A 27,916-nucleotide genomic window follows, 5' to 3' on the forward strand; every position below is an offset into this window, starting at 1 on the left:
TATCAGGCTAGATCTGTTGATGCACCCAGTAAAAATGGAGCGCAACAAATCATGCCCCACGGTTCCGCATCCCACGGACTGACAAACCGACATGCTGGCCACACGCCAACTCTATCAGCCGCGGTGTGCTGCTGCTGGGAACACACGCGTCACAGCCGCTCTACAGAAAACATCTAGGGACATACGTACGCCCATTACCTTATCTGTTCATCCATCCATGTTATGTCAGTAAGATTCTTCCTTTTAGATATGAGATAAGTGTTACTAAATATGTTCAGAATAAGAACGACGCGCTAAAATTGGTAGAAAGACCGAGATAAAAATCCTTCACGTGAAAATTGACGGTTTGGAGCACATGATGAAGTCAAGTGCATCGTATTATCGCTTATAGAAAGGAAGAAGTGGCGGCAAACACTGGAATCTAGTTCTTCTAGTTCTAGTTCGTAATCCGCAAACTTCCTAGTAGGAATATCACGCGGATGGATAGTAACAGTCCCGATTTTCCACCGACATGTGTAAAAAGGTCTAAAAATACGGGACAAGCTACAAACTGTTACGATGTTCCCTCACAACATTTGCCTAAGGATTAGTCTAAGTAGTTTACAGTCAAAGCTTAGCCTAGCACACCTCTAAACCCCAACCCGCTGTAGGCTGTGTATACTCTTCCCTTCTAGAGGCGCCCTTCCCCGCCACAGACTTCAGAGTGAAGGCCAAATCGTACTATCATGGCCTGAAGTCTTCACACGCGTCTGTCCTAGAACAACATCAAAGTCTGGTCAAACAAGGAGACCTGTGTGTTCGCCAACATTCCAGGTTCGCTCCGCTGGTCGCGGGGGACGAAAAGAAACATTTAGTAGAAACTAAAAGCAGCTATGTTGTTTTTCTGTGTACACAACCTCGAACGTGAGGTAGGTCTTGTTGATTTTATCAGCAGAGGATTTTATTGCAGGCCTTTGGGATGTCGGCGTTACAAGTTCTAGGCCGCTACATGTGTGAAAAAAATCGATATCAGCTACTCTGTTGCTGTGTCGTCGGTCCTCTATTCTGTCCCTGAAGTCTCAGAAGTAACTTCTTATCTTTGTGATTGCTGATAAGCGCACTGAAAGTATCTGCGTTGCATAATCCTCTCCATTTTCTACTCAGTGGTGCATCTACATCACATTGGTAGGAACATCAAGGAATGTGGTGCACATTGAGGTACACAACGATTTTCGTAGGTACCCCTTGTCACACTGAACGCGCGGACTGTTGGATCAATGATATAAGTAGAAAGAGTAGGTTATCTTGTTTTGGGCTACAAGTTCAACTACAGCGTTCGGTACGACATATTGCGGATGTCGACAAAAAGTCGTCGACATGTATGATCGGACCTTCGTATTTAGGAGCGGGATAACGACTTTTTGAACCCTAGAACCATAGCACCCTGTTTCATACTACGCATGCAGGCCTGAATTCTTCCCTAAATAATTCAATCTTTATGTCCGTGTAGAGTACTGAGTATAGAGGACCATAGAGTAAAGTACTAAGTAGAGTTCTTCTGCCTTCTGGTGCAGGTAGGAACGTCCAGTTCTAATTTAAGCCGCTAGCGCTGTAATTTTCCACCAATCTCCCCCACCCCCTCCACGTCAAACAAAGACACTGTTAGTACTGAGGAGATAGTTTAACGTCAGGTTATAATCTGGCCATGGTCCTACAGACTCCTGGTGGCAAAGAGGATATTAGGATAACTGACAAACAGGCTGAGATGATGTCCCCTGAGCGTCTTGATTTACGTCGCAGGAAGTCCTCGAGGTAGGCGCCTCTGAAAAGTTGACCAAACCGTCACCCAGCTTCCCCTTAAGCTTCCCGATGTTGCGTCAATCATCTCGATGGAGGAACTGGCGAATGACACTGAGATCATGACAGTCAAGTCCTGTCGTGGCTCGTGGACCGACCTGCCCTACCTTCTGACCGTGCCTTGACCGAATTAGCTGTACCCGTCCCCCACGGCGCCGATCCCGCTCTCATAATTGGATTGAAATTTGTAGCAGGTATGTCGTCGAAAGGGCGGCACGAGTACCCACGGGGTCCGTCGGACATAACACGGATAAGATAAACTGTCAGATATCCGCAGAAACGCCGAGCGCGCTGTGGAGGAGATATCGGGGAGCGAACCACTTGTGAGGCCGTCTGCGAGGACTGGGGTGCGTCTTGTGTCCTCCGTCACTGTTGAAGATGGGGAGACCGGTCTTTATGAATAGATTAGATGTCGTAATGGAAGTTAGTATCAAGATAGACGCCAAGTATTACATATAAGTGTCCAGACGACAAGACTAGTCCGTTCTGAAAACGTGATGACGTTGGCTTGTCCTCTCGCTGTATCATAGGATAGTAGTAATGTCTTATGGTTTTTGTGCCATGAATGTTAAGCACATTGATACCCAGATGACGAAAGTATAAAGCCATTATCAAAAGTGAGGAGAAGTTGTAAGAAAATCAGTACTTTAAAGTTTAGTGCGGTGTCGGATTTTGTAGGGTAAACTTCACTGTGAGCTACCTAGAAAGTTCACCTAGAGGACACATGCCCGTACACACAGATTGGAGTTGAAGTCAGCGCCTAGAGCGACAGCCGCGCTTGCAAACACAATTTTCTTTTCGTTCCTAGACTTACAGATTCTTGGAACCGACAGCTATTTTGCACAGGGACATATTAGGGGCAAATCCCGGTGAACCAATATATGTGATACCTGGCCGGCCGGGACTGCCGGAGAGGCTTCAGAAAAAAGGAAAGTTGCCAAGGAATGGTGGGTCCCCACCATGAAAATGGGCCAGGCCGCCTATCTAACTTGACTGCGTCCAATGAGAGCAGAAGGCAGTTCAGAAATGTGTGCTCCACCAAACGGACAACAAAACCTTAATCCGAGTTTTTCCATTGTAACTTTTCCGCGCGCCTACCGGGGCAGGATCCCTGGTCTTATTTGACGCTGACGCACGGCACAGGACTATTCCCCGTGGACCACACCAGGCTTCAATGGTGCGTAGGGCCGGAGAGAACGGCGCGGAGTACCGATGACGGTTTGGGCATCTCCGATGGGCTGGCACATGCCGTATCGGTAAGCTTCTGTTCGTCTCCTTCCGATCACGATCCTTGCGTTAATTGTGACTCGCGTGAGCCGCCGAAGATTCCGATGCTGTCTTACTGTCAACGGGGTTTCGGGCTCAAAGTCAAAGTCTCGCTCCATTTTATGCGACTACTTACATGCTGAGATGAGGCATCATCTTCCGTGTCTCCTTGATTTTGTCTTCTCCATATCCACCTGAGCAAACCGACCATACTTGACACTAACGGCCTACTCAGCCACAACGACTGAGTTGTTTGCCTTGCCCTAATGCTAGGTGATTAAAGGGTAGTTCCTACCGGTGATGAAACCTTACGTAAACTACTTGATGAACTTCTGTACACTGTTCTAGTGCATTATCAACCGGGTGTGATATTGACTGTAAACTCTACCAGTCCTACAGGTTTAAGGTCCATTTCTGAGGAGTTTTGCAGGATCAGGAATGATCCACAAATTGTAATTCTGTTAAGAACCTCGTGTTTGTTTTCGTGGCTTATGTTTTTACCGAAGTCAGAACGCCTTTGCGTCGGGAGGTCACGACACGAGGGAGCAGGGCCTCCGCGGCGCGCAGGGCAGCGGTAATTCCTTCCGAATTCCGCATATTCGAGCCAGCTCCAGGTTCCTTACCAACCTGTGGGGATTGTATCATCTCTAGTCACGCCAACCGGGTTTTATGCAGCAGCAGTTCTGTTCGGAACTCTTCATGTGCAACAGAAGGGGCCGCAGAGGCTTGACGTGATCTGTTAAAGAAGACGCGTAACTTGGGATTCCTGGTAATTATCTTCGACGGCTAGGTCGGCTTAAATGTCGCCTACCTCTCCCCAGAGTGGGGTGCTGGAAATTGTGTTTACGTTTGTTTGTCTGTTCGACTTAAGTGAGTCGCCTCCCTCCGGTGGAAGATTGGCAGTTACCCAGTATGGGAGGGCGGGAGGAGATGTAGCCACGATGGTGGAGTGAGGTTCAACAGGTCGGAACCTACTAATAAAATCAAATTGAAAAGTGAATCTACCAATAAAAATGCAAGACCGTTAAGGCGTGATACTCTCATGCCGCCTTAAGAAAGAAAACAGAAACAGTGGACGAAGTGAACACATCAGAACTTATCTCGAGATGTGTGAAAATGAGAAGATCATTTTAATAAGAAGACACCAAACGCGGAAGGAGGGGTTCAATGCACCCAATGGTAGCCCGAAGAGCATTTTCACGCACACCATGACCCTTTTATCTCAGTCCGTGCCCGACCCAAATTGAAAAGTGATGTAGACTCGTAAAACACGGAATCTTTATAACATAAAGGTTTGTCTATCTGCTAGACTGAGATCTCGGATAACGTCCAATAAAAGTTCGACACTAACTGAACCGTCAACATTGATGTTGGTGATGTAGCTATATATAGACTTCTGTGCAAGAAGGCATTGATGTAGGTTATGACGTGTTGATGGATTTGTGTTGCAGGTTGACAGGTGTAAGACTGGAAGTCCTTGTTCTGTCAGCATGGCTACTGTTGCTGCCCAGCGCCGCACGTGAGTACCTCTTATCTTCCAGTGGGTTGGAAACGGAAATATCCCATTTATGCCCCAATTTTTCTCCCCTGTCCTCTCAAGGGGACTAATCCGATCATGAGCAGGGACTTGTAGAAGAAGACTCTGTTTCTCGGGTCAAATGAGGTTCAGGGCCACAACGGGTCGGTGGCGTGGGGCGAGAGTTCTTGTATTTCTGTGAGTCGGATCAAGACAAGATCTCTGTTATAATGAAGGACCCTGGCAGGTCCCTGGTAGACTTATGGTTCAGGCTCTAAGCAGGAGTTACTATTAATAATTATGTGTGGTATTTGCCAGGAAATGGCGCGCTATTATATGGTCACGATTACACACCGACACGTACGTGCCGAGTGAACGATTTGCTAGGCGAAGACACGTCTGACCCGGGGAACTCCCCGGCCGGTATCTCGTCTGTCACTGCCGCCCGTCCGACATCCAAGGCACATGTTGGTGATGAATGATGATTAAAGTCTCCGCTTTGGGGAGGAGGGTCAGGGTCAAGTTTAGGGACGGACTGTCCGACATCTCGCCTGTCATCGTCGTCTGCTCCGTTTCTTGTTGTGATTTACAAGAGTTGTGGGATTGACACTAATCTGAGTCCAGAGCAAGGGAGCAGGACCGACGCGACGTCATAGGTTCGATACCGACGATACAGCACAGTCAGGTTTCTCTTCTGTGAAGAACGACTGTTAATCCATATCATGAGAAGAAACTCGTCGGGAAAATTTAACAACTCGCACACGGACACGTTTACAGTACATTGTACATACCGTCATGATCAGAGATAGAGCCATCCCAATAAGCTTGTAAAGGTGTTTAGAGGTTCTTGATCATCCTGATGAATGACCGTACTGTTATCAAAACGTTAAGCAAAGAGTATCTAACGAAACGATTGCACCGCTAACCAATCTTGCCCCATGATGACGCTCAGAGACTGTCAGGGTGACAAACTAAAGTGTCACAGTGGTACGATTGAGCGATGATGCGACCTGGCGTCATCACTATAAAGCTTGTTCAGGGACAGGTACTGACGGCTGCTGAAAAACTACCGTCAATACTTTACACTCTCATTTTTTTCATTTCACCCACTCGTTTACTATTATGTAGATGAACAGCAGGAGCAGTATGGAAGGACGAAAGCTTGTTATGATATAGTAGGTACGAGCGCTCGGAAACTCCTCATACAAAACGCTTGAATATCGCATATAAACAAAGCGAATCGTGAGTCTGTTAAGGTTGACTACACAGCACTTCCGACCCACGTGTGAATGGTTACGTGGTTGACCCAACTCGATGCCAAGGTGGATCAAAACAACGCCAAATTTAGTCGTCCAGATTTAGCCCATTGTGCGGAGGAGCCGGCCGTGTTGATGAGTAGCCGCGTGACCTTGGCACGGCAGCCGCGCGGCGGGTCGCCTTCCGAGAACCCTGCAGTTCACGGTGCGCACGCGCCAAACTACCACGGACACTGCTGCCACGTACGGATTCCTGCGATACCTGAGGCAGACTAGCCTGGGTACCATCCTCCGAAGTAACCAATGGCTCAGTCTTATCGCTTTCTACTTAGCGAAAAGATTGATCCAGTGGTTAGAACGGAGGATGGTACCCAGGCTAGAGATAGACAGTGCAACGTAGTGATAGTGGCTGGGTAGGCTTGGTTCTTTCTTTTTCGATCTGGACTGTTCAGGAGTGAGATTGGTTAAGAAAACCCTTGACTATGAAGTGAATGCCACAGAAACAGCACATATTATTACTATACAGCTTCCTTGTGAGATGGCAATTGCTGGACTACTTTTTGTTCGATAACGGGACGATATGTCAGGAATGGTGTTTTACGGTGCTTTAGAAATATTGTGTCAGTATCTCTTGAATACGAAGGCATCACTATTCTTGGAAACTTCAAAAATAATTCGAATGCAATAACAAACGCTCAAATCATTTTGTATCAATGAGGAACATTCGTCATAATGTTTGTTTGCGTCTCCGTCCTCCCGACACAACAACCTGCCCTAGCATTGATGGCGGTCCAGCATATTGGATGGTCCGATGGCTTTTCGTAAATTTTCCCCTAATCTTGGCGTTCATTCAAGTCCCTTTCTGTTTGGGATGGGGCCTGTTTAGCACAGCGACTTCCTCTGAGATGTGGTATTTGAACTTCCTGGGTTGTGTGCGGACTAGTTGGCGGGGATTCAATACCAGCGAGCGAACCTCTCTGAAGGCCAGGCCCTCCTCCGGTGTAATCTTCAGCGGAAGCCTCCGCTAAATACGTTTTCGTGGTCACAGTGGCAGCAACCATTAATCAGTCTAGGTTTGAAGATACAGCAACAATAATCAGTTACACTTGTGTATATTTGAACTGGATTTTCATCATCATAGTTGGTATGTGGGTTGTGGTCGGGAAAACGAAAGTCAAGTTTGATAGTGGGTCTCTTACCGGCTTTCAATGGTATTGCAGGGGAACTTCCGGTTTCAATACTTCGTGTTCTAGACATGCTCGGTGGTCGTGATTTTAAAGTGGAATAATGCTCTTGGAACAGAGAGCGAGTGCTGTAGGTTTCACTGTATTGCACTGCAGGACAACTCCCAAACACTTTGCTTATCAATTACAATGCGCATGAATTTATGTCAGTAAAAGGAAAGTGATAACTTTAATTTGTAGATAGAGTAAAAGTACTATAACGCGACTTACAAAATGTTGAGGAGAAGCTCATTGTCGAAGTAGCGGTAACGTAGTTCTTCCATCTTTTCCATTTCAGCTAAGACATGCCTGAAAAGTTGAAACGACGATCGTTTTGTGTTTATTGTATATCCATGGAACCTGGGAGAATTACACGGTGGGCAGCAAAATTGAAGAAATATAGTAGAAAGCAATTTCACTACTTCACCCCTATCGCACCTTCACCTACCCAAACTACAAAATTGATGGCGGCCCATCTGCTCTTTGAAAAGGTGAACTACCTTAAGTTGTCCGCACATTCCCCAATGTCTGGCGTCGACTCAAGTCCCGCTGTAGACCCGGTGAGGGGGATCGTTTTGTGGCGGAGAAAGGCTGAGTTTTACCCGGGTGATTTTTGCTGACATGGCGGGCCATGTTGAATTTCTTATCACCCTGTTGTTGTGTACCCAGCTGCCACTATGCCACTAGATCAGATGGCCTAAAATATCAGTGTTTCGGCTTATTGCGGTATTTGTCTAGATCCTGCAGCGACAACAGATGACATGTCCTACCCAGCTGCGCGTTGCACCAATTTTGAAGCAAACCTTCTAAAAACATTTAAGGGTGTGACAAGGCGACAACATAAAAAGATAATAAGTTGCCGTCTTCCCATAGCTATAAAAAGAAATAGTCGGCGTAAAAATTTATTAGAGGTGTAACGTCTAAATGCTTATCCTTCGTTATTTTGGTATCTGCATTCACTCAAACAATCCGAAACTAGAGTTCAGAGACTTCTTCCCTCTGAAATATTTAGACCTCTTGTAGATCTATTGTTTCATAATATCAAATTGATTATGTACAAAGGTTCTGGTTAGCATGATATATTTTCAATGGGGTTTTCTCTACCGAAATAACGTATCTGTTAGAGTCGTTTCCTTAGGCAAAATTCCATGTTCACATTTTACTAATGCTAATGATTTGCACACATCACTGATAGAATTTGTGCAGAGAACCGTACACATGTGACTACAATACACGTGTCACAACAGGTATGTAATTCCCTCCATTCTATCACTAAGAAAATATGTCACTTTTGCATTGATTACGTTTTCATGACATTTTGTATGCAGAGAGCTATCATAGAAAACACTGGAAATGTAGAATTTTCTTACGAGTTATGCAAGTCCCTATTTGCATACATGTACACCTCTGTCTTACACCTCTGTCTAACTTAGCTCTCTTCATATCAAATACGGTATAATGAAAATCCGTTATTCCTTTCCCCACTTATCGACCTTCAAAAAGATTTTACAAATAGTAGGACCGTTTGCCCGTCACTAACCAAAATATCTTTATTACTGATATGATTATTAGGCTCTGTCGTCTGTCATTGATAATATGATATATATATGGGCAGCCGTAGGGTACTACTACGTGTATTGTAACGACTACACTATAATTTCGCTGCCTGTCTGTACTTGTGGCGGGACTCCTGGCAATCCCACCGGCTCGTGTGTTGATGGTTGACCTTGTCACCATCGACAGGTCATTTCCGTGGTATTGCATAACGGTGGCTGTCGCCTAGCGATAACAGCACAACCCATGTGGAACCAACATGGCACAGGGTGGTTCCAGGATACGAACACACACGTACATCCGAAACCTGTCCGAACCAAGGCGCTTACATGCCCAAGATGGTTGTATGTCCCGAGGTTTTGTTTGTGGTTCTGATAGTGGTTGATCAGCATTACTCAACAGGCCATAGCTCGATGCGAACGATAATGTACGGTATGTTGTGAGGTATTGGTGTGTTGCTATATGCCATGTCAAGTCGACATATGGTTGTGGCAAGTTCACATAATTGCGTTCTGCCTACTGAGATAGCGACAGACTGACAAACAGACCAACTGAATGACACATTCATATTGATATTGCAATATCCCTCCTTTTCAACTGCACCTACGAGTAATGATATAAACCACGACACAAACCACACACAAAGACCGTTTGCCGTCAGGCTCCTCAAAAGAGATGATCAGGTGAAATTCCATCCTCCCTTACAATACAGTCGACGAACTCACTCCGCTTCTGCCTGTTGAAGGCCAGGGTCAGCGATGGTTCACATTAGAACGCTGCCCTGTGCCGCTTGGGTCGTGGTGAGCACCGCCAACCGCTGGGAAACACAATTTGTGCGGAATTAGATAGACCACTTCTAGTATGAACCTCCGCCTTCTGTTGGGGTGGTAAGACTGGGATTAGGATTGTGTTACTCGGTGCTTTCAATAAGCCTCGTTTACAAGAGAACACAAAGCAGTGTACAAAACCCATTAACGGAAAAGAACTTCCTTCCTGAAATAGTCAGTTTCTGTATTAGTGCAAGTCTTCTCAGGTGGGTGCTCATTACTCAAAGAGGGGAGCGGTGCTGGTTGTTAAAACCCATTTACTTGCTGCTGTAGTCTGCGCTCACGGATTGTTGTGCACTCCGATAGCCACCCAACTCCTCCCCCACCCCCTTCCCCCATTAGGGAAAATTTCTACTATTGTCTGATGAAGACTCCTCACCTCGTCCCATCCTCATCTGGAGGATCGGGGACCATGGTTGCCTCTGGCACTAGCATCCTCCAGCCTTTCGTGTCCTTCTGCGCGCAGTGAAGACTAACCATCTATTATCATTGGGCATATACAAGCGACCGCCTGTACATACTAACCACTTTCTACCACTGTGACCACTTTTGGACACAAGCAAGAATCCTGTCTATAGTGACCACCTGTCCACATAGAGCAGAATTTATCGGTGCGCAAAGTGTAGCCTGATTTAATCGCGCTGCTTAGGCCCGTCCTACATTGCCGCGGCCATCAGGGAGGAGTCTAGGAAGCTCCGGATAGCGGAGTTTGCGTTACACAGACTACGCAAAGTGGTCTTCTTGGGCTGCATGCCTTGACTCTGCCTGGAATTGCGTTGAACGGTGCAACACTGCCATTTTGTTCCAGCCCGCGGGTCAGGAAGTCACGGCTGCGTACTGATGTACACATCCTTCATCCTTTAACAAGGGGAAGACAGTCTCCACATCTGGCCATTAACCTATAAAAGGCGAGCAGTCTGTCAGTTCAGCATTGAGGCCTCGGTCTGCGCCCCGTGAGCTGGAAGCCATTTGCCTTGGATATGGCGGAGGGGTGAAAGGTCAAGGGCACGTCGAGTCTAGTGGTCCAGTCAGTTCTGCCGAAACGATTAACTTAATGTAATGTTTTTATTCATGTTGAATATTGAAAAGGGATTTCGGAAGTAACAAGATCATGGCATGTCTAGAACAAAAGAAACAAATAACGGAAGTTCTGCTCCAATACCAAGGTCACACACCAGGGGGCCCAGAATCGACTTCGACATCGTCTTAGCAAACCGATCCACATACCAAACATCATTACAATCCACCCAGGTTTTCTGACTACAAAAATCCGAAAACACAGACAGACAGACAGACAGGCGCAAATTCACACACAGACACGCCAAATTAACTGTACCCCCATTTGTCATGGAGGTAACTGACTTAACTATGCTCTAACAATAAGTGCGTATTTCATTTTAATTTCTCTTTTATTTCATTGGTTTTCATAGGTTTCCAATTGAAGAGAAATGGGTTTTATATATCTATATATACGACATCGACATTGTCACTGATTGTGGGAATTGCGACAGATGATTTCAATCATTTCCCGGAGATACAAGGATTACTTTAATTGCTACATGGGGATTTGTGGATGTCAGAGTCTCCGCGTACAAGGTCACTGGCTCGGCCCTGGAGGTTTTTGGATTGTCTCTTCGACTTAGGAACGGCCTCTGTCAATAACTACCATGCAAATAATATACAATACCCATGATATGAAACATCTTGAAAGATAATCTGGCTACACTGTAGTCACACAGAGAACATTATTACAACGTTAATGCCAGGGTTTTGTGCTAATAACCATGATATTGGATATCCCTTTCTATTGTAGAGATAACTTTGAATGTAACAAGCTAAACCACACTACAGAAAGCACAAATTTATTGAGCATCGCTGATTAATCCTTTTTTTCTGGTGAACCGACAAGCTGAAACACTATCTTATACTTCGCACCTGTCTGCTGTCAGAAGAGACGTTTTCTGTGTGACAAAGAAAATCTAACTTATATAAGTTATAAGTTCAGAGTGTAACGCGATTTCCATTAACAACCAGCCTCTCCTGACATTCTTAGATTTGTCACCTCAGATAGCTCCTCTTTAACACCACAAGGATTCCTTCTCTTGTAAGTCTGAGTATGTACAGTGTACAATCACTGATTGACTACTCAAGGTCACGTACGTTTGACAACCTTTCTTATCACTGATGACATCCGTCACCATGAATGGCGTAGGCAGCACGATCCAAACAAAGATGGCGGCCGGCTTGAAATGTGTTGGCGACCTTGTCATTGCTTTTATTTGTGAGTCAAATTGTTACGCTGCCAAGGAAAGTACGCGAAGGTATGGTCTACAGATGTTGCACGCGCCGTAAATAAGTTTGAACTCGCCTTGACCAACAACCAGGGCAGTAAAAGTGTGTCTCGTTGTCTTGATGAGTCGCCAATTGCTGATATGATAGTTGTACGATGAGTCAAAAAGTAATGCAGGTGGTTTAGAAACAGTCTCATTTTCAATCGAATGAGTCGAAATTTGGCATAAATGTAAAGGCTTGTATGCTCTTAAGATTGAAATATTTCAATTTGTTGTTAAGATTATTTTATGAGCGATCAAGTCCTTTAGATCCGACCAACTTATGATTACAGTGACAGTAGGACGCATGAAATTACACCTATAACAGTTAACGTTATTATAACAAATGTCTCTATAGGTTACATGCCATTTTTTTATTTCTGAAATCCCAATGGCTTCTCTTTCACAGCTGCTAGGATGGAGTCAGTTGTCATATTAGAGCCACTTGGATTTATACCAAAATGCATAATTTATTGATAAAACTGTTTAGTAGACTACTTTTCCATTAACCAAAAGAAACGAAACATAATACAGTACTTAACTGTTTTAGGGCCAAGACGTTTGCTGAGTTCTAAGTTGATGGAAAAGTAGGATACAGAAACTTTTAATCAACACACCGCAGATATCATAACCTGGTGACGACCGCTTATAGTTATACCTCACTCCACATCAGCAACGAAAAAAGAAACACTGATTGGAATTCAGAGTTGAAGAAGCATGTGGCCTATAGAGAATGCAACGTGTAGTTGCGCAGATTTAATCTCCTACAATAGCAAAAATGGGTTATAGAAATTCCTAATAGCACGTTAATTGAACCTCACTTTTCTTCCGATGGGCTTCCATGGGTGTGGTCATCTCGAAACCAGCTCAGTCACTCATAAAATAATGAACAACAAATTTAAACATTCTGATCTCAAGAGGATATATTCCTTTGCCATTGCGCCAAATTTCAACTCATTCGATCAAGAAATGAGGCCCTTATGAAACCAAATGCTATCTTTTTACTTACCCTCGTAGAACGATACCCATTGCCTCCGTAATTCTTTAATCAGATCTATCATGATTATAAATGACATTTGTTGGCGATCACTGATGAATCATGCGTGCTCTACTAGAAACGTCCGAGTAATTTGTGCCATTGTAAAATCATTTGTCATTTGAAATACTCAATACATGGTACATGGCCAATTGTCCACTTAATGTTTGTCCTTCACGTCTGTTCCTGGAGGTCATCACGGTGTATACTGCATGTAGGGGCTGACAGTACCGGGTCAGAATAAATCTTTTTATGTCCCCGGCAACTGAAGGCAACATCTACAAGCGGCTAAGTTCACTGCCCTGGGGTTGTCGGAATGATATACTTTCCCCACCCCCATTCCCCCGTCATAGCTTCTGTAAAATCTAAAGTATATCAAAGCAATGTCGGTGTAGGTTAGACATCCAGGTAATAAGCCAAAAAGTAGTTAATTGAAACGTAAATGAGATCTAGTTGAAGAATAGGTTTATCCTAACTATGAATAAATATGCACAGCTAGGATATATAAACCCTGTCCAACAAGATCTCTTCAGTGTCACTGACGAAAACTGCGGGATAGCAGTTGAAACGTCTGACCGTTTCCAAAACCATATCCAGTTGCTTGAGTAACTACTTTTTGGCGCATATCAAAGCAACTTATCTGACCGAAATGATACATCAAGTATGTTGGGGCTGAGCCAGTTGTTTCTAATTTTAAAAGTACTTATAAAGTAGGATTTTGACATGATATCAACAAAACATGGCGAGAAACAGACAAGGTTGAACTTAAAAGTGCCAATACTATCACGAGGTGGGTGGTAAGGTTGATCAGAAAAAGAACGACTACCAGCCAAGGTACACAATACAGTCATGGAGGTTTCCTAGACTGGACTTGTGCAAACATTTTACCTCGGACATCTGGGGAGTTTTCAATATCAGAGCACGCGGATATTTAAAAAAACTTGGTGGTGTGGCTTGCAGCGATCATTGTCGACTAGTTTCATCAAGATTTGACGGCAGGTTAGGACTAGTCAATTCCTTCTCTATTTATACTCTAACTGCTTCCAGTGGACAGAGTCTCTCCTGGCAGACCTGATGTTTGATATGTGCGCAGAGTCTGTGCAGTTGACGTTGTGTTTGAACATATGGTCCCTGATAGCCTCCAGAACGATGGAACCAATATTTACCGGCTGCTGCCAAAGTCTGCTCGTTTTATGTCAGTGATTTACGGAAACGTCCGTCAGCTCTTTATCATTAAGGTGAGCCATGACAAAGTTATGTATTTTTTTCCGGCGACTGGCGGCCAATATTTGAGTAATGTATTTTGTCTATTTCCGTGTTACACTTTTTTGTCCGTGCAATGCGGGTTATTGGTGAAAAAAACGGTCAAATGCCGGTCAAGAACACGTTAGGGTAACACAACATCAGTGTCGTGGCCAAGGCAGAATATGTTGTAAATTGTTGTTTAAAATAGATCTACCATGTCCATAGGTCTAACAAGGAGTCCATCAGGCATCCTTGACATTGTGGTCTGACCGGTGACCCTCGTCGGTGGAATGATGCAGCCAGTTTTGTGGCAGATCAAAAGCTTGCTGAAGTGGACTGCATCAGTAAACGAGTGAAGACCAGCAGAATGAAAGGTGGTATTGACCGGATAACTGTTCTAGAAGGCCCGCCCCAATGGCAAGTTCGGGTGAGAGTACCTAGGGTCACCGTCTCTTTATATCCACATGTTGTTGTGAAGCTTGGTGCGAAGGAAGAGTCTCGTGGCCGCCAGCCCGTATCAACACAGTCCGGCCAAAGGTAGAGCAAACATCATGATGGATCTCAACATTCCTTCCCGGTCGTAACCGCTATTTTTTGGAGCGGGTGTAACGAGGTCGCTACCGGTTACAGAGTGTGTGTGGTAGCAACCTCGAACCTGATGGACATCCTGTGATTTATCTCTCTCTCTCTGCGGGGTTTGGTAGAAACTTCCGGCAGCTTTCACTTACAGTCTCAGAAATGGAAAAGGCCTACAAAAGGGACGTATTCCAGATCAGTTGAAATTTCGCGTGACGAAGACATGCCTCCATACGGCAATTTGTCATAATTCTACGAGTGTCCATTAAATCCTTCTGATAGTAACGTTACGAATACTGCCTTTGTGCCATTGCTACCAAATAGACAAACGATTGTATAGTTGTCAGTGGCGGTTTCGTATAACCATATTGTCTATCTCTCTCACATCTGATCATCTCCCCTTGTCTTAGCATCATCCATACCTTAGTTTAGCAACGTAGCTAGTAGCTCAGCGGTGCACCAACTAAATATACCTTCTGTTCATAAAACTATACATGTTGTGAAGTATGCAATTAAAGTCTACATGAGGCAAGAAGAGAATGAAGTATGACGATGATGACCGCAGTAGGCACGGTGTCTGTACTTGATGTTGGCCACCAAGGTGGTCTGTGCGATGGTCCTTTCTCTTCCCTCGGTAACTGGCAAACGATGCAGACTGCCCAGTGTGGGGTAAGGAAGGATAATAACCTGCAGTGACCCTGAGTTACCTCTAGGTAGTCCAACTGTCTCTAAGAAATTACCCCATGGCCAAGAGAAGTACATCGTGGATAGTCGTTTTTCCATTTTGTTCATTGATCTATTTTCATTTTTGCGAATTGAAATATGATTTTCTTGCGTGATTACCAAGATAAAGGGATAACTTATCATGATGCAAGAACTTTTCTTCAGTCGAATGAACAAAGTTGCTGTGAGTCTTGGACTAACAACTGTCACTGACTATAAGATGTGTTCGCTCGTGTACACAGTGCCAGTCCTATTTTTGGTTCCTTTTTCCACATTTCCGTTCAGACATCTATGAACCAAAGAACAGAAGTTGTAAAGTATTTTGGGACCAGTCGTCATCATTCTCCCTCAGCTGAGGTCAGGTACTGTTACACAAACGAGGCTGTTCTGATCATCATGTGCCAAGTGTTCCCGGCAGGGTAGCGCGGCGCCATGGTGGGACGGGAGGACCTGAGGTTGGGTACAGACCTCAGACCCGCAGGGGGCGTCGTGACGTGGCCTAACACTGCGGTTTATAGTTCTCATCGCTGCCTCCAGTGTGGAGAAGCAGTATGTCTGTGTTGACGTGAAACCGGTCTTTATTAAGACCAGCCGCTGCCTTTCTCCTCCCTATTTGTCTACATGTACATTCTTTATCGACTGTATGCTGTGGTATGTTCTACCTTTATGAGTCCAGCTCTAGTCTGGGGCTATGGAGTGGGAGTGTCGCTTCGGGCGATATTTGATCAGGCTACTTTTATAGATATGACAATAGTCTACTGTCTGCACCTCACCAGGTGCCCGTTTGATAGTTTTTGTAGGCCCGGATCGTTAAAATCGGGCTAATAGGTCGAATGTTACAGGACGTAAATAGCACAGCCTCGCTCATAAATCGTGATTTTAAACAGAAGAGCAAAGCGGGTTTATCTGTAGTGAGTGGCGACTAAACGGTTGGGAGGGGGTTTATGTATTTAATTAAATTCTAGTTTCCAAGTCTTCCAGGACCACCTATTGGTTATAAATCATGTAATGTCACCCTTGGTGTTTCATGTACATCTGGTATGCGCTATTATCCCAATTAATATTGTCGTTGTTAAGGGGCATAAGGGTAGCCTTCGTGTGAATTCATTTCTCCCGCTGCATATTTACCTGAGTTATATATATTTTCCGGGTGGGCTGTGTGATTTACACCGTAATGAGTAGAGTAGATGGAATCTAAGAAGTGGCATATCTAATTCCTTCACCCATCACTTACGCCTTCAATGCCTCTGCAGCCAGGTATTGTCAAAACGGCTGCGCACGAGTGTCAGTTCTGTGTTTGAAGGTCAAACCATCCCAGGCAAGGGGAAAGACGATTCCTGTTTTCACTTTCACGACTGCTGCAAGCCTGCAACACACACACGTTAGTTTAGAACTAAATTTTCAGGACTCAAGTATTCGATCGAGGTGGGATACCACAGGACAAAAGCAAGCCTGCCTTCTATCCCTCTGGGGCGATCGGGCGGGTGAAGTTGAGATGGTAACACTTTCATAGAACACCTTGCGAAGGGCCCAAAGTACTGCAGCTGTCTGACTAAAGATGATACAGTCATGCTCATGAGGGCAAGATCACCAGATGATTCTTGACGCCACCGTTTCGGCATTCAATGATTTCAGCTGTATGTTATCAGAGTGAACACCTGCTTCACAACACTCTTCCTCTTCATCTCTTCCTTTTAGACACTTAATGTCTATATATGAGCATTTCTTTAACATTGTGTTCACTTCAGTTTCTTGGAACGTGAATTTAGCATGATGATATTCCCACAATGTATAGAAGCTGCAGCCTCCACTCAATCACTATAAAACCCCGTGGTAAAACCCAGCCAGCGATTTTGACCCACAAACGACAAAACCTTACACAGTTAGCTGTCTTGAGACAAACATCCCGCTAGGCGTCCTTGTTCACATCGAGTCACGTCTAATCGTCATTACATGGCAGGGACGGCGTTAGCAGGTGCACACAGCGGGGCCGGGGGCACGGAGGGCACTTTGTTTCCTGGCACTTCTGTAGTCCGGGTGCTTCATTTGTTCGGGTCAGGTCAGAAGTGAGTGCTGATGTCAGGTAGACAGGGACGTGATCATGAACACGTCTCACGGATACGTCTGTTCGAGATAATCCAATTATGTAACCCTCATAGCAGGGGAGGCACAAACCTGTCAGAAGGAGCGACTCTTGTCGTCATCAACAGTGGCACCTCCGGGTAAGAAACTTTGAATACGCGATCGCGACTTGCGGTCAGCTGAACGGAAAAGGCCAATTCATACAAATTTGTAACGTTATGATCATCATAACAAGTGGGCATTTGGGAAAGGGTAACTTGTGCTACGTGTAAGCACAGACTCGTGCGTGCAGTCAGAATTTGAAGTTGGTCAGGGTTTCCTGTACCCATGACACACTGCCCTGTCCGAGTGTCAGGCTTGACGTTAAGACGAGACAAGCCACACAAGAAGGGTCGGGGAACAGGGGCACCCAGTCACAGAAATGTTGGTCATGAAGACCAGCATGACAGTTGCTCCAGGGTGAGCCCTGTCAGACCTCTGCAACCCGACTGCGTGCAACCTGTAGCAATGTTACGGCGGTTTTTCATGGACACGAAGAACGGTTCAAATTCCAGAAAGGTTGGCGAACGGTCAACCAACGTCTAGATATAGACATGATAGAACTTTGCATAGAGTCTAGAGGATTTAAAACACTCTTGTGTGATGTTGTTGACGTATGACTCGTATAATCATATCACTCTTAATTTGCACATATGGGTGACTGTTTCAGTGATATTAAGATTTACGGTAGTATTGATGCGAGTAATTTTGTTTGTTGTTTTAACATTTAAAAATGTACATCAACGATACACATTGATCTGAGTTGAATATATACGTTTAGAATCTGAAATAGGTCAGGTGAAACGTCACATGTTTTAATAGTCGGTAATAAATTTAATACATTTTTGTCTCATCTTTCAGAACCAGACAGTGGCATTTGTCCAAAGATAAGAATAGGAGAAGATGACCTCCCAGGTAAGGCTTGAGCAGAGAGTTTTCTTAGGCTTGTTATTACCAAACAATGAAGACGTTGCCCAAGTGTCGCAGTTTCTCATATTTCTCAGTGATTCTGATTAAGATGAGTATCTCAGTGACAAAAATAGATGTAACGTTACAAACTTTCGTACGGTCAACTACAACTTTAAGTGTCATTTTTTTGCAACTTAAAAGAACTCTATTATATATTTACGTAGTTTTGCATTGTGAGAGCTGTAAAATCTTAAGTTATAGTAAAACCTGACTGCAGTATCGAGTATATTGTAACAGTTGCACTTGAACAAAGAAATATGAACAACGAATTACGTAAGACATCATATATAGAGCATTCTATAACAAAGTTACTTTGGATAAAATGGGCGCAAAACCTTTGGTCAGGGCCTACATTGACTATGATGATACGTGTTTTTCTCTGTTTCCAGGGTTTGACTTGATAACACAATTTAGTATAAATGGCGGGCGGCCGCTGCCTGGGGTTCGAAAAGTCAAGGGCTCCAGCGATTTTCAAACAGCCTATCGTATTACAAGACAATCAGATGTACGTGTCAGTACGAGGTAGGTGGACAATAATGCTCATTTTAGACAGCTAGCTGGTGATAAGCATGGTAACAAGAAAAGTAGAGAGTAGATGGAAGTGACTCTTTCTGAAGCTCAACTGGTAGCAGCATTAAAGTTGAGCTCCGTGTTCCAATTAGTTGGTAACTGGAAGACCCCGGTTCCATCCTGGGTAGGGCATCTCAGTTGGGGCTGCATCCGTCTTTCGGAAGGGACGTACATGTCACATGGGAGTCCAGTGTTCGAGGAGGTACTTATGGTACTTGAGGAAGATATGACCACCACTACCTCTAAAGGTATACCTTGCTGCTCAAACTGCAAGGGAACCAGCCTGCCTCCCTATGTGCTGTTAGGCACTACAAGGGTCTAAACAAAAGAACGATTGCTTGATATGCGATGATATTTAAATTGCACTGTAGCCCGCCGACGGTGGGTAGCGGACATATATTGCATGATAGGCGGCACAATCAGTGTGTCTAGAGTGTCAAATGTCATCTCTTCAACTTGACATATGTTTCTGAATCATCCGGGGTATGCTCACGGAAATACGAAATCAAGTAATAAGATGCGGTGTATCAGATTGACGTGTAGCACTGACTGGCGTTGCTCACTACTCAGTGCACAAGTTTCGGTATTTTCGCAAGGCTAAGGATGGCCGCTGGTAGACACAACTCCCGACCGCCGTTATCTCACGACAGTGCGGTATGTGTGGACCTGCCCGTCTGCCCGGCATGCGTGCTGTCGCCGTGCCAGGATGTGGAGGTTTGCTGGACACCTGCCATGGAACGTGTGGAAAGCGACATTGACCTTTACCAGGTCGCCGCGTGCACTAATAAATTAACCCGACCCCTCCTTGACAACGGTGCACATACCGAAAAATACGCCATCAGAGCAATGATATAATTCAATGTGACAAATGGCCAAAATGAATTCATCGAGTTAGTCTACGGTCACTGAGGGCGCATTTATAATTGTTCTTAGAAGTCCGCATTTTCCCCGATTGTACCTTGAACAATGTGGATGCCACTGTCTCTTCTCTGAAGGTGATGAACCTCTCTCGCCGTTATGTGACAAAAAGACAAAGAAACGAGTCCCACAAAGCCTATGAAAGAGACTTGAAAGGCTCGTGAAAACGTTAGCACCGTAAATGTGTGATGGAACATCAACCTGTGCGATCCTGTTTGCCTACTGCATGCTCACTGACGTACCTAGAACATGTGTAAGTGCGTAGGAAATTTGGTGTTACAGAATTCTATACGGGCGTTCTCCCAAAGTAAACAGGTAAAATATGTCCCACTATGTTGGGAACTAACCTGTTCCGCCATGCGGATGGCTAAATACATCAGAATTACGACATGTCCTCGACCTTAGTCCAGAGAAAGCGGCAGTGACAACACGTAATCTTGCACTGCACTATACCCATGCTTCCTGTGCAATGTGACTTATGCCAGCCTAATCGCAGATGACATGGAGAACAGTACATTGCATGCGACAGGCCAATCTCTCCACAAATGTTTACATGGTGTGCTGGTAGATTGTTCTATTATTGTAAGTCATGTACAGGTCACGACATGACCTTGGTGGGCCGTTACATCACGTCTTCTGGCTGCGCTGAGAAACTCTGCCAACAAGGTGGGGGAAGCCGTTCTGGATGATGGGCTGGCAACGAGGATTTATCAAAGGCCATCAAATTCAAGACGTAATCGATATCGGGGCCATGAATTACATTTTATTGTCATCTCTTTCCCTTATTAAACCTCAACACAGCGTTTCAGTCGACGTTGACAGGTGGGGTGTTATCATCAGGATGACGAATTAACCGATTTCTCGCGAGGTTTCCCCACCAAGACGATTCCCATGACCTTGAAGAGGTCACTCTTCATAGCTTCTCCCCGAATGTGAACCAGCTGGCGAAATCTAAGCAACAATTAACTCTGTAATGATGTCACCGACACCGACATTTTTGTGATATCCCGTTGACAAGTTGTTTATATTGTAACCGGTACAGAGGCTTGGTCACAGGGTTCCTGTAGAAAGTTATTCAGAATGCGCTCCCCATGATACAGCCGGATCAGTCCATTAGAGATGAGACTCCAATTTTTGTAAACAACGGGAGGGCACGGTATGTCTGAAACCAATGTCAACATGGAGATGTTAAAGATGGTAGAATCAAATTGAAGATCGAAATGTATACACAATCAAAGATGTACTCTTTTAGATTCGGTTATATGTGTATAGACTATGACATAACCATTCCGCAAAGATTTCTGTCTGATTTCCGTCTAACCTTACAAGATTTTTGCCGATACAAGAGAACAGTGATCTATTTTTCTCCTACTTCCGTAGCTTGTTTGGCAGACAATTACACTGTTTTTGCTATTTTCGTTCTAATGTTCCACTTACACATGCAGGTTGTCCATGGGCACAACTTGACAAGAAGAACGAAATCACATATAACTATGTTATTTATGAAATTGTCTCATTGCTAAGTAACTCAAAGACTCAACACTGTCTCAACGATGTGTTCGTATTTCCTCGGCCTTCCAGAGAGGTGTATCCCAACGGACTACCTGACGAGTTCTCTTTCGTCTCCACATTCCGGATGTTGGGCACGACCATCAAGGAGAAGTGGGACTTGTGGAGAATCAACAACGCGCAGAACGAGAGACAAATGGGGCTCCGCCTGGACGGGGAGAACGAATCCATCGAGTTCACGGCTCTCGGGAGAAACGGGGAGCTCCAAACTGTGACCTTCTCAAACGTGCCCATCTTCGACAGAAGATGGCACAAGCTGCTACTGTCCGTCCGATTGGACGGCGTCACTCTCTACCTGGATTGTAAACAGTTCGACGACTTTCCCTTTGGACCAATAGGAGAAATTGACCCTTCGGGGGAGACGACGATTGGACGGCGGGTTGATGACGAGGAGTCTGCCTCCGTCCTGGTGAGGTCACGTGATTTTATTCGGATGCGTCTTTTCATTTGTTAGTATCACCACCTGCCAATACCCATTTCTTTATATCACCACCTATCACTACTCTATTCAATTCTCGTTTTATAGGCATTAACTTGCAGCATATGAAAACCATTTGAACTATCTTTTTACAGTTTGAACTTCAGTGGTTACTAATTCATTGCGATCCGTCAAGAGCCGAGAGAGACACATGTGAAGAATTACCGGTGAGCACACACATCCATACCTGCTGAGGACAGACACACCACATTCGTACACTATGTATTTATGTGTTTCACTTGCATTTAACTGTGTTAACAATGTTTGTTTTGGCATGAGATAATTATGACAATGTTTACGATGTTAACGTTTGTTGACAATGTTAACGTTTGTTAACAATGTTAGCGTTTGTTATCAATGTTAACGTTTGTTTTGGCATGAGATAATTGTGAAACGGACTGTCGTAATAACCTAGTCACAGAGAAGAGTTGGAATGTTGCTGACCAAAGAATGAAGAGACTGATAATTCTATTTAACCAGTAAGATTAGCAATGTTGCATTTCCCTGTATCACTTCTTCGTGTAGAAAGTGGTAGCGTAGCGTGTCACCATATATAAGATAAAGTTGTGTTACAATGTCAATGTTATCAAAATCGTTTTATGTGTCAAGCAATGTGTTATCCATTTAAGTTTCACAGTAAGTCATGTCTTGTGTTAAAATTGTATGTCTCCATCTCAGCTCACGTCTTCGTTTTTTTTTCTTTCTAAACCCCCACAGAGTTTAAGTCTCGAGGTAAGTTCATATAGTCTCCAAGTCGTAGCTTTAGGTAAGCTCGGTTGTTCCGACTTCGGGCAATCATTACTGAGATATTCATAAGCTTTAAACATGCAATGTAGACATTTGATGAACCAGGGAGATGCAAATGAAGATTCCGTTCCTTCTTGATATGATTCACAATGTAAAGTGTATATCTTTACAACATACGGTACTTCCTTACAAGACAATTCATTGTAGAGTATACGCAGTTCCGATGTATTCGTGTGTGAGTAAAAAGCTAACGCGGTCTAATCTCTAATACACAAAAGCCTCCGTACTTAATTTAGTTGCATTGACTTGATCAAGCCGCTCTGTGCACTGTGACGTTAACGTTAGATTTTACGTCGCTCTTGAAGCGAACTTTGAAAGTAGATCGCTTGACACTTCAAGCTGGCATTTGACGCGCTTTGCAGATGTATGCTAGTTTAGGTAAGAGGCGAGGCAAAGCGCTGATGCTGTACCCAACCTGCGATCATGACCTTGAAACACTTTTTTACAAGCTGTATCTGCTCAATCGGCCACACTGACTTGATTATGCATTCTATAAAAAAAGAAGTTTACGGCCATACTATAAATGGCACAAAGAGGCCACAAAATGAACAAATATATGCAGTAAATTGCAAAAATATATAGGAATATATACTAATGTCGAAGAATGCGATGTGAAACGTACTAATGTTGTCGTAAACTTTCTCCTTGTCAAAAAAATAAAGTCAGAAATTATTGTTTGGTCAACTTTCCTGACGATATGTAGATTTCATAATGAAGACAACTTCTTTGCCAACAGATTACAGAATGTCATCCATATAATGAAATCAGTATGGCCAAGGAGGTTAAAGAAAGCCTTGGTATGGCGCTATATTGACCAATCGGTATATGCGACTGTAGCATACCCTTCGTATAGACCTGTACAGTAGATCATACTGACACAATGTATACTTTCGATCCACGTTAGAAGCTTGCGTCGATGTAATACCATTCCCCCGTGTTAGATATAAAGACGGTGACCCTGAATTAACGCCAAAGTTGGAATCATAATATGCCTTCCCAACCTAATTTGTTTAACATCTTTTCCTCTTGCTGTTGTGATAGCATACAAACACTGGCATGGTCCACGACTACTTTAAGTTGACAGTTTTACATCGTGATATTCCCCACCAACTGACATCATTAACCATGTTTGTCCCTTTCCTTTCCAATTATTGTGGTCTGTACGACCGACCCCATTTCGCGGCCGGGCCCTTCCTCCATCCCACACCCCGGGCAGCAGGAAGAACTATTCGACAAAGAGGTATTCCTGCCAGCCAACCACGCTTGCGTAGCCACGCCCCGCCACTTTTGACCACGCCTTGCCTCTTTCTTCACTGCCAGTCCTAGGCCTAGTCTTGGCTCCAGATATGCGACCGCTGCGACAGAAATGCACCTCTCATATCTTATACAGTATCAATCTAGCCTCTACCAGGCTCAGCGGATCAGTGGTCTAATCATGAGTAGAAATTGGACAAATAGAGTCAGAGGACTCGGCCGGACAGAGGAGTTGTTTCCTCACTGGCTGGCAAACTCTCCTAGGCCAATCAACTCCTACTAGGCTTTTATTTCTAACTTGGCCAAAGTCCCCTATTTCTATCCGGCCAGGTGGGGGTTTGGTAGAGGCTATAGTATTTCGATCAAAGTAGCAAACGTTTTGGCATACATACTTGTTTCCGCGCACCAGCTTATTTGCGTAGGTAAACGCCACTTGATGGGCCATATACTGAATATCGTAGCTGCCTTTTATGTCTCTATGTCCCACATCACTCACCTTGCAGTCGTAGTGCGTTTTGTTTGCCTCGTAGGTCATGTTGCTTGATTACATGGATGACACGTGGAATCAACTTTTTGGCCAAACTTTTGTTTTATTCGCACGCTCGCATCAGTTTGGGGGTTTCCCCATATGTCATCCGTATAATGAAATCAACATGGCCTAACTCAGGTATATGGACCTTAGTTTAGCTGCACAATAGCGCCTCACTGCGTCTAGTGGCCACTCTGCATGCAAGAAAACATTTTCTGTCCATGTGTCGCGTGAGAGACATTAGGCAAAGACTGTCAATGTTGCGATGGGCACCTTCATAACGTCCTGTCATTACCACCTTTCCTTACCTTTCCTACCAAATGACGTAGTACCTTCGTGTCTTTACAGTTCTGGCTTAACCACGCGTCATGAGAATTCTGTCATTTGGACCTGTCAGCGAGAATGCCGACCCGTACTTAGGAATGTTATGTCACAATAACTGAATGTTGTACAAGCAAAGACATATGCGCACAAATCATCATATTTAACGTTAGCATATAATGGACGATAAGATTCAAAAGTAATCGTAGTTCATATGGCTCGTTCTGCCTTTGTGATGACTATTCAGCACCTCGGAGAGAGCTCACAACTGTGTGAGAGGTAACGTTACATTGTAACCTTTTATCATTCTTTGTCCTGTAGGATTTTTGCCCGAGACAATGTCCGGCTGGTCCCGCCGGCGCGAACGGGTCCAGGGTAAGTACACAGTGGATATTCCGGACTCGGAATTGTTTTAGCCCTTGCAGAATTGAAGCCTACTGACACTCGTCTTGTAATTAGCCATACGAAAGGGTATGTCACCCCGTAAGGGGCGGTATAACCCCGTCGTGTGTAAACATGTTTGATCACGTCGACCGATGACTGACACACCATCTGGCCAATATTTTACAACTCGCCCTTTTCAGTTCTATTTACGGAGAAATTAAGACGACGTTCGTTTAGTTACATGTATCTCCTGTTGGGAAGAAAAATCAGCCTGATTGATCATGTTGTTTTGATCATAGCAATCATCTATGCATACGACCAGTAGAACAAATGGCATATACCTGTATCTATCTGTTCACGTGTCAGCATTCGCCGTATTTGTGGTGGAAACCGACACGACCATACCATTGTAAATTTAGACGCACTCACTAGAAATATAGAATAGTGGTACGAAATGTCATTCCCTTTGATACGTTGGCATGTATCATTCTAGGATTCCATCTTTTTTCACATCGAACCATGCCTCCCTCACAACCCTTTTCTCGTCCCCAGGGCGCTCCGGGCATACCCGGCCCTCCCGGTCCCATAGGCCCAGCTGGCCCGCGGGGCCCCGGTGGGCCACGTGGATTTCCTGGCGTACCTGGCAACAACGGACAAAAGGTTTGGATGTTAAAGATTTTTAGCCTCTACCAGGCCGCCCCCTAGGTCGCTGGAAGAATAGTAGAAATTGGCCAGATAGACAGAAACCACACCAGAGGACTTGGCCTAGTGGCAGAGGAGTACAATTTGCGACCTAGGGTTCCGTCTATTTGGCCAATTTCTACTATTTTTCCAGCGATCTGGGGGGCGGCCTGGTAGAGGCTAAGAGATTTCAATAGACTTGACACGACTTGATATGATATGATATGATATGATGTCGTATGACATTTAAGTACCTCCTTGCGACTTAGAAGAGATTATTAATAGCAACACAGTGGATTCTGGATAGTTTTTATTAAATGTATCCCAAAAGAACGATGAAATAAAAAAAACAATAGCTTTACTCAATAACAACCCCAACACTCCCGTTTCCCAGGGCGACAAGGGGCACCTGGGCCTGCCCGGGTTACCTGGGTCTCCAGGACCGAAGGGTGAACGGGGGGTCCCGGGGTATCCCGGTGATGCAGGTGATCAGGTAAGGCCGGTCAGCCGATATCATCGAGCATTTGTTCCGTTTCACTATTTTCGTCTTGACAATCAATTTAGCGTTCTTCTTCAATATGTTCTTGAATTTGGAATATAGAATTAGATATTTCCTGTGTAAAAAAAACTTTTTTTCTGGATTATGCTCAAATCTGACTTAAAAATTCACTAAGATTTCTGATATGCAGTTTTCCTCCCTCGCGCCAGGGGCCGCCAGGTTTGACGGGTCGTGCCGGAGTACCAGGGTTTCCAGGTCAGAAGGTAAACTATTACATGAAGAGAAAGGTTAATCACACAATCGGTTTCGAGCTGTGCTAAATAAATTCTTCACCGATTCTGAGCTTACGATTGAGATGAACTGCCAACACTTAAGATATGTAACCATAACAAGCCCGACAAGGATATACAGTTAAGAGCTCTTAAGTAATTAATGTAGTATGAGAATCAATTCGTTGTGTTTCAAAGGCAAAAGCTGCACTTATATTCCTCTGACTTTTAAATCCAAATATCGCACACACTGTGAGTTGGTCATATCAGATTTTAGCTAATGCTTTTTGAACTGTTCCTAAACGCTATCTTAACACACAAAAAAAGACTTCAGAGCAATTATAGTGCAGTAATTATAAGTCCAATGTTAGATCCAAATTTAGCCATCTAGGAACCATCCAGGCTTACCTTGTTCCCAACTGACTCCGTCATGACCACAGGGAGACCGCGGAGACACGGGAGCAAGGGGACCACCTGGGGACTCGGTAAGGAACCGCACATTTATATTCTTCTATCGTCATTTCAAAGTGAGTTTGCCTTTATATAACATAAACAACAGTTATCAACTCAGCAAATATCATCTCACCTAATATCTACTGTTCTTTGTATTTCTTACAGACTTTATCTAAGGGAGAACCGGTAAGTATGTTTTCAATCCACTACTAGACTGCAAGATTGACATATATAAGATATAAGATTTAATAATAAGGTATATACATATATAAGGTATAAGAATCAAAATATTGAATAGAGTAATCTCTCCAAATAGCTGTGGTACCGCACCGGTTAGCCTAAGCAAAATATACAGTATTCAAACTAACTTTATTTGATTTTTAAGGTCCGCAAAATATATCTATTCGACGGAAACACAGTGAAGATTTCTGGCAAACTGATGTTGGATTTCTACAACCTAGAGTTAGACCTATTATTTCACCTAAAAATGCTCATTTATAAATCATTAAAACCCATCTCCTTGTAGAAGATGGGACAACAGCAATAATGATAACGCTAACGTACTGTAAATTCGTGGTTGGGAATCCTCTCCCTCCACCTGGTTTCAGTTCCATCGCCTTGTGCATCATTAAACTGTATCCTCACATCCCTCTTATACTGAAGCATTCCTTGAGCATGCACCCTTTAAATGTTTCAATAGTACAGC

The 27,916-nt window shown here is 44.2% G+C and overlaps 1 protein-coding gene across 6 annotated transcripts in view; it reads left to right on the forward strand.

Annotated features, from left to right (window-relative positions):
* The first annotated feature begins 2,843 nt into the window (after positions 1-2,843).
* LOC118410107 (collagen alpha-3(IX) chain-like) overlaps positions 2,844-27,916 on the forward strand; it is a 43,087-nt gene continuing 18,014 nt past the window's right edge. For 2 of the 6 annotated variants that reach the window (XM_035811614.1, XM_035811616.1), the window contains exons 1-14: positions 2,844-3,092; positions 4,554-4,621; positions 18,371-18,424; positions 18,868-19,000; positions 21,548-21,944; positions 22,109-22,180; positions 22,731-22,745; positions 24,037-24,060; positions 25,246-25,299; positions 25,861-25,968; positions 26,384-26,482; positions 26,698-26,751; positions 27,198-27,242; positions 27,376-27,396. In XM_035811614.1, the coding sequence (XP_035667507.1) occupies positions 3,049-3,092; positions 4,554-4,621; positions 18,371-18,424; positions 18,868-19,000; positions 21,548-21,944; positions 22,109-22,180; positions 22,731-22,745; positions 24,037-24,060; positions 25,246-25,299; positions 25,861-25,968; positions 26,384-26,482; positions 26,698-26,751; positions 27,198-27,242; positions 27,376-27,396 (1,188 nt within the window). In that variant the 5' untranslated portion in view covers positions 2,844-3,048. Of the gene's footprint in view, positions 3,093-4,553; positions 4,622-18,370; positions 18,425-18,867; positions 19,001-21,547; positions 21,945-22,108; positions 22,181-22,730; positions 22,746-24,036; positions 24,061-25,245; positions 25,300-25,860; positions 25,969-26,383; positions 26,483-26,697; positions 26,752-27,197; positions 27,243-27,375; positions 27,397-27,916 lie in introns of those variants that run through there. The other 4 variants (XM_035811615.1, XM_035811617.1, XM_035811619.1 and 1 more) reach the window with 4 other exon arrangements.

The sequence above is a fragment of the Branchiostoma floridae genome, chromosome 2, assembly GCF_000003815.2.
Source record: "Branchiostoma floridae strain S238N-H82 chromosome 2, Bfl_VNyyK, whole genome shotgun sequence".
Taxonomy (NCBI): domain Eukaryota; kingdom Metazoa; phylum Chordata; class Leptocardii; order Amphioxiformes; family Branchiostomatidae; genus Branchiostoma; species Branchiostoma floridae.